Source organism: Drosophila montana, unplaced genomic scaffold (genome assembly GCF_035044405.1).
Source record: "Drosophila montana isolate Dmon_TW-CO22-7 unplaced genomic scaffold, ASM3504440v1 contig_3438_1, whole genome shotgun sequence".
NCBI lineage: Eukaryota > Metazoa > Arthropoda > Insecta > Diptera > Drosophilidae > Drosophila > Drosophila montana.
In genome coordinates, this window is record NW_026998322.1 from 224,374 (window position 1) to 240,868 (window position 16,495).

General features: G+C 37.3%; 2 protein-coding genes across 2 annotated transcripts in view; both read right to left on the reverse strand.

Moving 5' to 3' along the window:
- Positions 1-16,495, reverse strand: part of Oatp74D (Organic anion transporting polypeptide 74D) — a 29,511-nt gene that overhangs the window by 12,449 nt on the left and 567 nt on the right. Inside the window, exon 2 of the mRNA XM_064691281.1 lies at positions 159-198. The gene's annotated coding sequence lies outside the window, so the exon portion shown is untranslated. The remainder of the gene's footprint in view (positions 1-158; positions 199-16,495) is intronic.
- edin (elevated during infection) lies at positions 7,821-8,251 on the reverse strand. Its single transcript, XM_064691431.1, has one exon. It carries the CDS (start codon positions 8,194-8,196, stop codon positions 7,879-7,881), a length of 318 nt encoding a protein of 105 aa, XP_064547501.1. The 5' UTR covers positions 8,197-8,251; the 3' UTR covers positions 7,821-7,878.

The following is a 16,495-nucleotide window of genomic DNA, read 5'->3' on the forward strand; positions in this document are numbered from 1 at the left end:
TTTCCTTTTTTGCGTGTCTTTTGTGAATTTTTACTAAGCGCCAAGTGGCCGTTTTTTTGGCGTTACATTTAAAATGAAGTGTTTATTTAAGGCTGGGCCCAATACACGGATGCGTATTTGGGGTTTGCTTTTGTTGATTTGAAAAGTCATTTACTTACATATTGTTTACTTTAGTTGAAGTTGGCTTAGGACTGGTAACTGCAAAATAATTGAGAAATAATATGAGTTAGTAATGTTTATAAATAATCATAAGTGCTGATAAAGATTGACTAACTGCTAAAGTAATAAAAAAAATGTGAATTATGTGTATTATATACATTATATATTATATTAAATATTATATACATTCATATTATTTTCTAGTAGAAGTTTTTAATAAACTAAACCAAGTAAGTTTAAGTACTTTTTATATCGTACATATTTTGTCCATATTAAACACAGTTTTCAACCCAATTGAAGAACTTGGCTATGTAAAGAATTAAGGTTTCTTTTTATGTATAACTTGCCAATCTTAATTAACTGGTTGTTTTTTGCCGAGTAATTTAAATGCAAAATGCTTGCCATAAAAACAATAACAACAGCAACAGCAACCATTACAGACTGCACGTTTAGTTGGCTCATAATAATTATAGCAGAAGTGATTAACAGCCATAAAACAACGACAACAAGAATGAGAGCAACAGCAGCAGCAACAACAACTAGAACAACAACAGCAACAACAACTTGAGCTGATCAGCAAAACTAGTTTGTCGCTGGGTTGCGTGTGAAAACAATTTATGAACGAGCATTTAAACAATTTTTTGCATTGCAACAAAAAATAATATGCAATAAAAAACGCATTACAAGGGGGCAAAGTGTACAATGAATGCAAATGTTGTCTACAACAAAAACAACAACAACTCAAATCGATGTGAACGAGCAGCGACAATGGCTGCACGCCAGCAGCAACTACAAATGACGACAACAACAACTACACAACTACAACAACAACAATAATCAACTGTATATAAAAATAAAAGATAAATGAGCGCAACTGTCTGTCCGTCTGTTTCTTTCGCCCTGCCATGTGTGTGTGTGTGTGTGTGCGCGTGTGTGTAACAAAAGCAACAGCTCAACTCGCATTGCATTGAGATAGGTCAGTCACACACAGAAACACATATACACTCATACCCACAAACACATTCACACTCAGAGAGAGAAACACACAAATGCAACGCTGCACTCGCTGCCAAAGCTTAGCATGCAGTTAAAGCTGCAGCGCTGCCACAGCGACGCCAACGCCAGCGGCGACGTCAACTGCTCTAATTACTCTGGCCGTAAATCGTTGCTAGGGGTGGCCCAGCCGTGCCCCTCCTCCAGCCAGCTACCCAGCAGCCGTCGACCCAGGCTAGTGTTGCCAAGCGTTGCATCAACAATAACAACAACACTAACAACAACAAGTAGCATAAAACAAGTTTTTGAGTTAATCTCAGTCTCAATTTCAGTTTCAGCCGCAGACTCTGCTGGCGCTGCCTCTGCCGCTGCTGTAGCTGCAGCTGCCCCAATGTAAAAACTTACACAATCGCTGTGCAGCGCAGCGCACGCACACAAATGCAAAAGCATCTGTGCAGCGTGGAGCTTCCCGCTCAACGATTCACTTTTCTTTGTGCAATTCCAATAATTTTGCCAGAGCGAGAGAGAGAGAGAGCGAGCGTGACAGCACAGAGAGCGCGAGCATAAGAAATCAGAAAAAAAAGCTCCAGCGCAGTCACTGAGAGCAGCGCAGTCGGTAACTTGCACTTTCTGCTGCACTTTTTGGCTGTTAACATTGCAATAACATAAATAGTAGTAGACTTTTATTTCTAAGCTATAAAAGTAAAATTATTTAAGCTTTGTGTTTAAATGTAAAAGTGACACACATGCATGCACAAATTTGTAAATAAAAGACGTTGATAAACTTTGCATAGCTTTTGCCGCGACTGCGTTATTTAAGCTATGTATATTTGGCTGGGGACCGGGGACCTACGACAACAAAATAAATAGTGCGCCGAAAAGCTAACGACGCAATAAAACGGTAAACGCCCTACAAAATATTTCAACCCCTAAAGCTCAAAGCTTGCGCTATCTCTCTCTCACACACACGAAAAAGAGGGCGTCGCATTACATGATACACAATACAAAGAATATTGCGCAATGGCCAAAAATAAAAAATGCCAGACAATTGTCTAGACATAGGCAGAGCAGGTGGCCTGGGAGAGAGGAGGGGGTCGTAATTATGAGCTGATGTGCACTCACTAAGTTTTAATGATCATTAAGGCGCTTGGCCATTTGCTTTTATTGTGACATAATTAGTGAAAGTGAAATTGATCAGCAAAATGCAGCAGCGGCAACTGCAGTCGTCGCTCTGCTGCGCATAGACTCAAAAGCAGCGCAGCGTGACGCTGGCGCCGACAGCGACGGTGACGGCGACGTTGACGCATTGAGAGAGTGCGCGGCAGCGAAATGAAAATGAAATTAAAATTCGAAATGAAAATGAAAATATTGCAAAACTTAAACACGCACATGGTCAGGCAACAGGCTCCCCATATGTATGTGTGTGTGTGTGTGTGGAAAGTGCATTGACTTTGCCTGCCTATGGACGAGCCTACCTTGGCGGTGTGTGTGTGTGTGCGAGTGAGTGTGAGTGTGTGCGGCACACAACCCACATAGCCGCTTGGCCAATTTGTATTTTCAAGTGCTGTCTGTTGCATTTTGCGGTTGTTTATTTATTGTTAAATGCAAATGGCGCAAGTGCTACAAACGTCTTATTGTGGGGCTGTGTGTATGTGTGTGTGTGTAAGTATTTATAAGTAGGGAGTGTAGACGCCCTTGCCAAATACATTCCGCAAAATAAATTTAATGCAGCAAAATAACATAGCCTAAAATCTCAGCTATGCTATGTTATGCTTAAAATCTCAGCTATGTTATTATCTTAGCTATGTTAAAATCTCAGCTATGTTATTTTGCTGCTGCTATTGAATGCACATAAATATATTTCTACATCTGTATATATTTTCATATATATTCTTTTACAAAATAACATTTAAATATATGCATATGGCTGTAATTTATATGCCTTCAAAGCAGCAGGCTCACCCCCACATAAATCAGACGTAATTATATAGGCGTCTTGGCCACGTTTGCCCACTTGGCGTATGCGCAATATTCGCGCAAATCACGTATACGCCGCGCTGTACGCAACTAAGCTGCACCGCCTGGTGCAATTTGTGGGCAAGTGCATACATTTTCGCAAATAATGCATATAATCAGAAAAGTAAAACACTTTCATGCCGTTTAGTGCACGCGCATTGCATTTGGATGCGCTTGATTTGCCTCATTGTTGTTACTTATTTGCGGTTGCATTCAAAGTGGCAACTTGTGCGCAACAATGTGGCATGCAAATTGTTGCAAATTGTCAACGAGACAAGACCTGGCAAGACAAGCAGCAGAACGCACGCACTCAAAGGCAGCCGCAAAACTAGTTTAGTAGGAATTTTGTCGCTCCACAGCGGGTTACGTGGCCATTCAATTGAATAAGTGGCATGCGCGGGTGGGTTTTTTTTTTCCTTTTTTTGTGGTGCAAAATGTGTGTTAAATTGATTGAAGCGTTGTTGTGCGAATTACGAACAGAGCGGCCAAATGCCATAAATTAATGCACACACATAAAACAAGTCTACTTAAAAATTGCATCTCGTATAATTTTCACAAAAATCAAACAAGACGATTCCCCAGCACATACAAAGACGGGCCTGCCTCCGCCTGCCTCCCTACCTGCCTCCCTGCTTGGGTATGAAAAGCGAAAACTGGGTCAACCTGATGCTGCTGCCTACGCAGCGAACGGACGTCGCGCCGCTGTCGTCGTCGTCGTCGTCGCTGTCTATCCGGCAGACGCAGACGCTACAAAAATGTAATTCAAGAGATATGCAAGCCAAAATTGTATCTGTATCTGCGCAAAAATTTTATAAAAAAAAACCAAATGTCCAAAATCAAATCAAGAGAGTTTCCAGCCGTGAGATTCCCTGCATCAAATTTATTTGGCTTTTTTAAATTAAGGAGCATATATTGCAGGCTCAAAGGAAAATTGCATTTCAGCTGCAGCTAAAGTTGTTACACCTTGCGTGCAGACTTTACAGGGTATAAGTAAAAGATAACTGCGAAAAATCACAGTAAAAAAAATATATAAAAAATATATTATAAATCATTTGTAGGCGCGCTGGAAAAGTAAAAACAGCAGCAACACGACGCCGAAAAATTTATGTATCTCTTGGATTTCACCCACGCCGCTGTTGATTCAACAACAACAACAACAAAAGCAACAACAACAACAACGTGGGTCAAGTTACAACTTGTTTTTGGCTGGGTTTTTCGTGCGCATTCGCATTCGCCATTGCTTTTTGGTAATCGCATTCAAAGTCTTATCAGCAGCAGCAGCAACAATAACAATAACAACAGAGATGCAGACACGCAACAACAACAACATTGTGTGCAAATATGATAACAACAAATCACATTTACATTGCATTTGCCCCACTGTGCAGGCGGCCACAATGCCTGCGAGTCGTGATTCCGATTCCGCCTGCACAAACGTTCACTTTCAAAATCAGTGAAATGTAACCGAAAACAACAACAACAACAAAAACAACAACAAAAGGCAGTGAATCCATGTTGCATTGTTGTTGTTGCTGCAGTTCTCTCACTGTTGCTGCTTTAGTTATGCACATTATTCATTTGGCTTACAAATAGAGGTTAACTTATTGTGACTTGATCACAAATAAAATGCGCAGAGAAATGCCTTTATTTTACTTTTAGACATTTTGGAAAGGTGCAGGCGTCAAATTCCAGGAATTCAAACTAATTGTTGTTTTAAATCTTTAAATCGCATTTGAGCTTCGCTGCCAGTGTTGATAGTTGTTCAAATTGGCTTAATGACCACTAAGAGATGCCCACAAATTGAACTGGTTCTCTGGCACTCTTTCTCATGAACTCGAGCAGTTGGTGTTGAACAACTTCGTGAATATTTGATCTATTTTCTCCCCTTTTGAAGTCCTTGCAGAGGGTATTATAAGATTGCCCTTAAAAGTAAGGTATTATAAACGGCGTATTATAATATTGCGATAAAAAATAAAGCGACGTCCCCTGCCACATAAAGTATATCTATATATATTCTTCATCAGTATCCATAACCGAGTCAATATAGCCAGGTCCGTCTGTTTGTTTCTATGTATCTAATGTTTCTATTTGCAAAACTGTATCAAATTGAAGTACTATATTGTACGGCTCTTAGGGAGGCAATTGGTTGAAATTTGGCCTCTCATTTAAAAGCTTTTGTAAGCCAAGCACATGTTGGCCTTTTAAGACATTTGATTTCATGTTGCAATCCTCAAAAAACTACTCGTTGCAGCATAAATGTGCATCAATCTGCATTTAAATCAAACTTGGTAAAGTTACTTTGTCGACATTGGCCCTACCGCAATGCGAAGTAACACTCCGTCCACTCTCAATGTCATCGAGTTATTGAACCACATGACACAGAGCTGCATTAATGTAGATACATAAATACATGCCTGCATGTAATGTATCTCAATAAGTACGCAATGTATCTTTGTGCTGTATGTAAGATGCGGCAGCGGCAGCAGCAGATAAAACTTCAAGTGCAGAGAAAATGGCAGGCGGCCTTCGGAGCTGAGCTGACATTGAAGTGGGATACAGTAGCATGTCTGCAGATACATTTGTATCTTTGGGTTGACATAATTCATCAATGTTCGTATGCAAATTGCTGGCAAACGCTTTTCTTGCCAATTAAATGAGAAATGCCAAATAAGTCAGCGACTGCGGCAGTCGATGACGATGCGCCTGCGCTTGCATTCCGCGCAAGTTTCTGACCATAAACAGTTGCAAGTGTGTGTGTGCGTGTGTGTGTGTGTGTGTGTGGCACTTCATGCTGCAACAAACGGCAACTGCACTTGACTTACTTGCCGCTGCTTGCTGTCCGTGTGTGTGTGTGTGCGTCTCTCTTTCTCTCTCTGTCTTTAGCTGTGTGTCGCATTTGTATCTGCATCTGCGGCTGTATTTGTATCTGTATCTGTATCTGGTAACTGCCATCGCTGCCATCTGCGCAATGCATTTCACTTTCATTATGATGCAGTCGCCGCTTTTTGCCACTAAAAATGGCAACAAGCGTTTGGTTTTTCCAAGCCGAAAATGAAAACCAGTTAACGGTGCACACACGGATTTTCCCATTCGCTCTCCCACTCTCCCTCGCTCTCCCTTTGCTCTCTCTCTCTCTGTTTCGCTCTCCTCGTCTGATTGGCATCAGCTGACAGCTGCCCGGCAGCTGCTCACCTGGCGTGTGTAGGAGGCGTCTCTTTTGTCTTCTCATTGTGTTTTGTTTTGTTAGTTGTTTTTACTTTCTTCTAATAGATCGTTAGCTTTGCTTTGAACTTGCAACATTTGTTGTTGTTGTTGTTGTTGCAATTGATTGCTTATTGTTAAATGAAAATGGAAAGTCATTTTCTATGCAGCTGCCTCTTTTTCGTGAGTGCCCCCGCCCCTGCTCTGCCCCTCCCTACACACACCTTTCCGCTGTCTCCGGCGCACTTTCCCAAAAATAATCCACGGAATTTCTGCCTCAAATGTGCATTTGCGTGGGTCAAGCAATTCAATTCCCAAATTCTTGAATGGGACTTAAATTTGTTGTTGTTGTGTTTTTATTGATTTGCCAGCTGAGCAAACGGAAAGCGAAAGTAATTACTGTTAGTCATGCAATCAAACAGCAGACGCCTCGCACCCGGTTGCCTCTCCTCTATTTAAATGCTTCTCTCTAGATAAGTTCCCATTGCGCGCACTGCCCGAAACGGGCGTTAAAAGCGAATGCGCCGAAAGCAACCCCAAAAGTGCAGGCGACTAACATTATGACTTTCTCACAGTGTATTGTTGTTGTTGTTGTCCCGGTTACCCCTGTCGCCCCTGTAAGTCGCCGCCGCCGCCCGCACGCAACAGAATCAATTTTTATTGGTTACACAATGCTGGCAGCGCCAGTGAGGAGTGCATTGAACCCAACGACTCATGACTTTTAGTACCTCTTCGTATACTCTACCAAGTGCCAGCAGCTGTCAGGCACACCAGCTACATCATGAACTTGGACAAGCATTAAGTATGGAATGTGCATGGAATCTATATAAACGTATTTTAGCTAGCGCAGCCAACTTAACAAGGTTATCAAATGACAGCGTTGCCAGATCGCTCAGTTGGCAAAGGAAATGATAAGTTTTTTTTTGTTGATTCTTATTCTTTAACTCTTAAGTAGTTATCGCTTGCTGCTTAGGGTATTAAATAGTCTGCTTGCCATGGTAAAATGGTTTGTTCTTTCATTTTTTATGTTTGTTATAGCTTCCCCTTTTTTGTGTGTGTGTGTGTATATTGCTGTTGTTTTTGTTGCTGTTGGCAACTACTCTAAGTAAATAGCCACTGCATTTAATGGATATGTCCCCAGCATATTCGAGTATTTATATATTTGTATGTAGTTATTCGACATACTCTTTTGCAGTTGAGAGTTTCAGCTGAGACAATAGAAATTGATTCATTTCAGCATCGACTTTTGCCTCTTATCTATCCCATATATACTCTATACTTTACGGCCTATGCATCCCTGAGTTTCTTATCAGAGCACGGGCCATTTAAAGACCTACGAGCATTAACTTAAGATGTTTCCTATTGAAAAGCTCAAGAAATTAGCAGTTTTAAAAATAGAAAACTCTCTCGAAAGCCTCTGATTTTCGGCATTATAAGTAAACAGTCACGCCTTCTTTATATCTATTTACACTTTATTGCTGTGAATCGAATACGCATATAGTCTGTTAATTAGAAACGCCAGTTGCCCTGAATGCCTCCGCCGTAATTGTTGCGGTTGTGATCAAAATTCCGATTGGCATTTGCGTAGGCATCTATGCTGCCACGCCCATCGCGACTAGTAAAGAGATTATGATTATACTGAACGCCCGCCTGACGTCCCGCCTCATCCTTGCCAGCTGTCACAACCACAGAGCCGTGCTGCGGCTGCGGCGATCGCTGGCGTCGTATAAGCCTGTCAGCTGGAGTACCCGGAAGTACATCGGCAACAGCGAGCGCAGCCAGGCAGCAGGCCAGGAGCAGCAGCATGTAACACTTGTTGGCAGACATCTTTTGTCGGAGCTGGGAATACTTTGATTGGCAAAATTCAACTGTGTGCAGCTCGAGTTCGAGTTGGAGCTTATATAGCTGAACGGACCAAAGTGGGATTCACTTCTGAGTGGAAGTATCTTTGTGCCCAACGAACGGGACTTTTTTGTAGGCTGTGCATCCCCGGCTAGGGTCTTATCAGGCAAACACAAAAGCAAGAGATTTGTGCTAAAATTGTATGCCATCAAATATATACTCTAGACCTTATCAGGTCTGTGATGAGGAAGAGGCTAGGAAAAACCTTACAGTTCTATATATAACTCATATATTACATTATTATATGGTTATTCCTTTATAAATACAAATAAATAAGTAGATATAGACCTTATCAATAAGCCTCACAGGTCTGTAAAGAGAAGGAGGCTAGGAAAAACGTAACAGTTGCATATTTAACTCAAAAATTATATGCATTATATATTTATTTATTTATAAAAGAATTAAATATCAAAGGAATACCTTTAATTCTTATACGTTCAGCTAGACTTCCATATTCACACAGATCTAACTAATATTATACGGCACATTTAAATACGACCTCTTGACCCGATTTCTCAACGAAATCCAAGCACTATGGACCGACTAAATACATTTATCAGAGCTCACAACGAATTTGTCATAACTTTTCTTTTCTAAACGCATTCAAGAAAGCGGCCTACGCAATATTTTGTTTTAGTTTTATTTTTTTTCTTCAGATAACGCACACGAACAAAATGTAAATAAAAATGAAAATAAACCAAAATTAAATGGACATAAAACAATAAAACTAGGAAGCATAAAAAAAAAAAGAATTTAGTTCAAGCGAGTTCATTGACACACAAAAAGAAATCAAAATATTATGGACTCTGGCATGGTTTCCTACTTATAGGCGCCCCCACAATCTCGGCGTATCTCACGCACACGCACTTTTTTTTTCCTGAACAGTCTATGCAGAAAATACACGCACACGCACACACTATCTTGATTTGAGAACTTTTACTTATCGATGTTTTTTGTTTTTGTGATAGCAACGTCATCAAGTCTTCAGGTATATACTATATAGAGCTAGAGATAGGCGTAAATTTGGGAAATTGTGCGAGTTCCCTTCAACGTTGTGCCAATCTCTTGCCATGAACTTGAATTTCGATTTTGTGAAAGTGAGTTCTTGTAGACGACAACTGATTTCTAATCAGTTTGTTTTTTATTATTTCAAGGGGATTCTTTCTTTTTTTTTTTTGAATGTAATTAGATGTGTGTACTTGAACGCATTTGGCTTCTGGCTTCATCGATTTGAATGCGAAAGTCTGGCTTTTGTGACCATAGATCATTTGCGGGTGAAAGTTTTTTTCTTCAACTCGCTCAAAAAATTGTACACACACATGTTTGTGCGTGTGCGTGTGTGTGTGCGTGTGTTCATTTACTTTTATTATACGAGCTCTGGATCTCGGTTTATCTATTGAATATCAAGTTATGCATTTGAATATCGTTTTGTCACCTGCGGCTATTTATCTTCTCGCTGCGTGCGCTTTGTTTTTATGAGCCCACGGGGCGTATACTACACACACACACACACACACACACACACACACGGGCACAACAATAGCTGTGCGCTTCAAGAGCAGCTCAAGTCCGTGTATTTTTCTTCAGGCATCCACACACCAAAAAAAAGATCATAAAAAATCGAAATAGAAAACCGAAAGCATTGAAAAACCGACACGTGTTGCTAACTTGCCGAGTCATAATTGAATTTTTATAAGCCTGCTCAAACTGCTGGGCAAAGTGATGGGTAGGGGGGGGGGGGGTGGCATAGGCAACCTTTTCATATGGGCCATGTCTAGTATTAACCATTCATAGCTCTCGCACACACACACACACATACACCGACGCGCACTGAATGAAATGGTCGCAAGTGAGATGCTCATTCGTATAAATACAATAAATACAATATATAGATACATACATACATAAAAATATTTATAAATATATATTCATATTCATATCCATCTTTCAGATCCGCGCTGAAGCAAAATGCGTGGCGTACGCATGCTTTCAATATAAATTATATATGCTACAGTCATACGTCTCTCTCTCTCTCTCTATCTCTCTCTCTCTCTCTCACTATATATTTATATATATACACACAGAACGTCTATCTGAATGTGCTCTTAAGATTTATTTTGTCAAAAAAAAAAAAAAAAACAAACGACGACAAACAGATTAACAAAATTGTTTTTTGAGCTTAAAAGTCGTGAAGAACGGAGCCACGCCTCTCTTGTCAACTCTCATTTTTCTCTCCCTTTCTCTCTGTCACTCACTCTCTCTCTCTCTCTATCACCCTCTGTCTCTTCCTCTCTGCTTTTCAAGTTCGTCAACTAATAGCAAAACATGAAAATGCAAAAAATCAAATAAAATTTGTCTTAAGTAGGCAACTAAAGACTCTTGCTTGAACTTTGAGAAACCGTTTGAGCTAGTCATAAAATAAAAATAATAATTTAATAAAAATTTGAAAAGCTTAAAGAGCAGTTTGTGTTTTTTTTTATAAAGCTAGCTTGATAATTATATAGATTTACTAATTATATTAATAGAAAAAGCCCTCGACAGGAGAGCTTTCTAAGTGAACCGCTCATTAAGGCAATTAAATTAATTATAAAATTAATTTAATAATGATAATAATAATAATACTATTAACAATATTAATAATGATAATAACAATAATACTATTAATAATATTAATAATGATAATAACAATAATGATAATAATAATAAAAACAATAATAATAATATTAATAATAATAATAATAATGATAATGAATGTGATAATGATAATGATAATGATAATGATAATGATAATGATAATGAGAATGATAATGAGAATGATAATGATAATGATAATGATAATGATAATGATAATGATAATAATAATAATAATAATAATAATAATAATAATAAAAATAATAATAATAATAAGAATAATAATAATAATAATAATAATAATAATAATATTAATAATGATAATGATAATAATAATGATAATAATAAAAATAATAATTATATTTTTAAGGATAATAATAATAATAATGTGGTTATAAAGAAATGTGGCACTAAAAGTATTAATAATAATAAGTGTAGTAGCTCTAATAATAAATATAATAACTGCTAAGCTAAAGCCCAAAAACAATAATTTTGATTATAAATTAATAAAAAGGCACTCGATAGAAAACTTTTCTCATCTTATGAAATATACCTGCATACAAATAGGGTATTTAGAAAAACCCCGCCAAGTCGTTTAAAATCGTATAAATTAACAAAAGACAAGAGAGAACAAAAAATCAAAAAAAAAAACAACACGCACAAATAACATATTGTTATGCTTTATTTTTTAGCACTAGATTTTTGAATAATGTATGGCGCATAGATTTTCATAGAGAGGAAAAAAACAAATAAAAAACAACAACAGAAAAACGAAAAAATTTAAAGAATGGGAACTTAAACTTTTGACATTTACCAGAGAGTTCTGCGAGCTGATGGAGGAGGCTGTGTGGCACATTGAAATGCCGGTTGCTGCTGCATATGTTTTTGTTGTTGTATTTATTGTTGTATAAGTTGTTTGTGTTGTGGTTGCCTTTAAGTCAAGTTCAAGGACTGTCAATTAAATTGAAATCACTTGCTAAAGACGCGACGCGAGCAAAACAAGATACAGATGCGTGCGAGTCGACGAGTCGCGGACTCGAGGGGGTTGTGCGGGCGGAGGGTGTGGCAGCCCGTCGATGGGCTGTCGACTTCAAGTTGCTCTTCTTGTGGCTTATTTTGAAATCACTTAGAGCACGCAATGTGTGTGTGTGTGCGTGGTGTGTATGTGTGGTGTGTGCGTGTGTGTAGTTGCTTTTTGCACGCAGCATCGTTTACATATTCTTTACAGCTCCGCAATTGCGATGATAATATTAAGGCTGCAAATCGGACTTAAAAACGAACTAGTTCGGTTCATTTTGAATCAAACTCGTACCGAGACTTATTGTATTTTTAAGAAAAACTAGCTTAAAAAACATATATTTGTTTTAAGTGGAAGGGAATGCAGACTCATCTCGGAAGTATTAACAACTTGGCAAAAATGTGATGAGCCAGTGTTGGAAACTGGATGTGGAAAATGATGTTCCGAAACTTATAGGCTTGAGCCGTGAACAGCACGAAAGACATATTGTATCTGTATATCTAAAATCTATATATCTATAAATCTATTATATATGTCGTTATATCCATCATATCTATGTATCTGTATACATTTATACATCTATATATCACCAGGCATAATGAACCTTAGAGTAAACCTTATGATCAGGAAACTTTAAGGCAGAAATAAGTACTTAAATTTCATAGAAACTATTACAATTATTTTCATATGTGAATCGAATAAGTACTTCAGATGCAATCAAAAAATAATTTTTTATATTTTTCCACATATCTACCTAAAGCCAAACTCAAGTATTCTCGACTCGAACACGCCCAATTCGAGCACTATCTAAGCCGCATTCAAATGCATAGCTTGAGAAAAAAAGCGAAACACAAAAAAACGAATTGGAACCGTGTTTTGAGGCCAACTTTCAGTTTTCAAATCGAATCGAGGTTTTCGCATACACATCTCGTATATATACGATTTACACTCATGATAAAATTTAGTCATAGCCCGCGGCGCTTGATACGCTTTTAAATAAATGCATAATTAATGCCGCATTTATTTAGTTTTCAGTTTGTTTTTTTTTTATTTTGTTCACAAATTAACATACTACCACGATACCATGCACAATGTAGTTTACAGGTTCGTTTTGAGCGGAACTCAATGAAAATTTGCTAAAAAGGGTATATTGGTTGTGTGTGAATGTATGTGACAGGCTAAAGGTTGCATCTCTGGTAGTATGTAGAAATTTTATATACTTTATATTTTGGTTAATCTCACACATTCTCCATAGCTCATTTTTAAAGTTAGAGTCTTAAGCTTTGGTATTGCTACAGAATATTGAATTCCTTAGAAATTCTAAAAGATCGGACTATAAGCCCCGAAGTTAAACATGAACGGAGCTCTTATATATTGTGTGTATGTGTTTTGGGCAGCTTGGAGCTAGTCTAGGAGTATCTCCAAGTCGTGCACACCCGATTAGAGCACGCTTAATTGTATTTAAAGCCATGGGCAACAAATTGTGAATGCACGTGCTCGTAGAGTTAACAAAAAAAATATATATATATATATATGTATGTATGTAAATATGGGCTGTTTTTTAGTTATTTATTTATTTATCTTTCGGCAGCATGTACTTGTTAACTATATGTTTTTTTGCGAAAATTGCCTTTGCCAAAAAAATAAAAATTATTGTACAAAGCATATGTCAAACGTATATGTCCATAGTATATGTCCACAGTATATGTCCATAGTATATGTCCATTTGTCAGCGCAAATAAAAATTAAAGGAAGCGTCTGCTAACCGAGCGGAAATTCGCGGCGTTTGTCACGCACAAATATTGAGAGAGACAGAGAAAGATATATATATATAAATATATATATATATAGAGAGAGAGAGAGAGAGAAAGAGAGAGAGCGAGGTTGTGCGAAAGAAGTCGCTATATTATGGCCAGCCAATATATTTCTTTTTTGCCAATAAAGCCATTTCGCCTGCGTTTCCAAACTCAATTTTAATTTGTTGTATTTTGTTGTTGTTTTCTTTCTTATTGTTTTTTTTTTTAGAATTTTTGTATGCCAAGAATTTAAATTAGTAGTAAATCTGGTTTTTTTTTTGTTTCGATTCGATTTCGGGTTCTGTCTGCTGCTCAATTCTTGATTTCGGTGTTTCGCAGTTTCAGCCCGGCTGCTCTTTTCTGCGACGTTATTACAGGTGGAATTCGGGCTGTTTTTTTGGTTGTTTTTACTTTTAACACAAACAACAAAGCTGAGCTGTTGGCTTAGAATGGCCGGCGCTTTCGGTTATGCCCAAAAAATAAACATATGTACATATGAGAAATATACGTGTGTATAAAAATAAATTCTAGTTTGCTTGAAAAGCAAATGCTGAGACATTGTTCATTCCAGACAAATAGTAGACTGGAATACTGGACGTATATTGGAAATTTCTCTATAAAATATCTATAAAATAATGAGCATGATTTGTATGCGGCGTATATATTCAAAAAAAAAAAAAACTATTTGTACAATTACATTTACTTTCTCTACGAATATGTAAAAGTAAAATAAAAAAACAAATACAAATTTATAGACGGCAGCTTGAATCGGGAATGCCAACCGGTTTGGAACCGAACCGGTTCAAGCCCGGGATTCCAATTTGAAATGTTTTATGAAGCGAACTTTAGGCCGGATTAAATGAACAATGAACAGCAAAACCTGAACCGGAACCGAAACAAAATTGAATGGAGTTAAAAAAGTGCAGTATGATAGTGAATCACATAATCAGAGGCTTGCATTGACAGAAGTATATACGGTCACTCTGGCAACAGGTGCCGAGTATGTAAAGGATTATGTTAAGCATTAGTGTTAAGTCTTTGAGAAGGGTTGAAAAACTAAAGTACTGTGAGACTACAGAGAGCATAGTTCAGGCATGCATATATTTAATTCAATAAATATATATACATATAAACTAAATCAAACTCTCACAAAAGTTTATGTTTTATATTTATAAATAATATTGCAATACTTCTATGACGTTAAACTGATAAATTTTGTATACGCAAAATGAATTAATTATTTGATTAAAAATTGGAATTAAAATCAAAACCAGAGTTCTCACAAACTGAACCCTAAATGTTTTTTGCGTTGCCAAAAATGGCTTTTCTTCATGCTTTTCAGATCTCAATTGTTAATTTTGGATCCTTAAGCAAATTAATGATGATGCCCCCTAATATGGGTCATATTTGTGCGGCGACTTAACGCGCTGCTGCCAGAACATGCCCTTAAGCGTTTAATCTGTGGCTTTCTTTTATTAAAATCTCATTTTTTCGGCAATTTTGCTTAAAAGTGAAATTTACCGAAACTGTGCGGTGCCAGAGATAAACATGGCCTAAACAATTACCGTGTGCTTCAGAGAGTTGCAAGGTAAACATTTACATTAATTAAATCGAATTTTTATTGATTTTGGCTGGACTGCAGCGTGGTCCATTTTGCTTTAATGCTGTGCTTAAGAATTTATTTATGCACTTTTTTGGTTTTTTTTTTTGCTCATTTCATTTCACTTTTGTCTTGTCGCGTTCCCAAAGTGCACATATACATACATATTATATTATATATTATATGTAGCTATAAGCGTGCACTCTCTGCAGCTGTATCTGTATCTGCATCTGTATCTGTATCTTTATCTGTGCGTATTTATTTTGGCTTGTTGTTTTTCTTAGCTGCCTCCGCCGGCATGTAATTTCACAAAAAAAATGAGGCAAGACAAAAATGCTTAAAGAAAAGGCAGAAAATGAAAACGGAATGTTTTTTATGTTCTGTGGCTGCTTTGGTTTGCTTTTTCGAATTTCTGTGCATATCTTCGCTGTTTTTTTTTGTTGTTTTCTTATCATTATTTTTTTTTTTTTTTGCCTTTTTGTGCTCTTTCGGCGTATGAAAAGGGACAGTCGCGCATTTAAGAAATTTCTTAACTTATTACGATTTCACTCAATACGGCGTATAATTTGTTTGTGGGCCGTCGGCAGCTGCGATCCACACACATTTACACAAAATTACATGTTTCACTTTCTCTGGCGCCTGGAAAGACCCCAACAACAACAACAACAACGACAGCAACAAAAACAACAGAGATAAATCCAACAAAGCATCTAAAAGCTGTATTCGGAGAGTTCTTCTTTTTATAACAATATATTTTACATATTTTATAAAAGAATTTTTCCACTGCTCTAAAAACATTAAGACTTACAACCGAATCGGTTCGAATCGGGAACTTTAATTTATATTTTAATGCAACAAAAAAGTTGTTTCAAATACATATATGACAATGCAAGGCTTGCACCAAAAGTGGTTCATAGTTATAAAGAAAGTAAAGTTGCATTTAGCAAAGGGCATATTATTTATACATTTTTGACATATAAGAAAAGAAGCTTAACCTAATATTGTTTATTTAATTTTAATTCAAGCTAGTCATTAAACCAGTTTCAGATTAATTAGGTTCCAACCGTGAACCGCATTCACAACATTTCCTCTGCTTAAAGTTATTGTACATTGAATAAAGAGCATTTTGTTTATATATTTCTGCCATACAAAAACTCAATCTAATATCTTTTATTATAA

Coding starts and splice junctions, on each gene's coding strand:
- edin (XM_064691431.1), bottom strand. CDS start 8,196: ATGTCTGCCAACAAGTGTTACATGCTGCTGCTCCTGGCCTGCTGCCTG.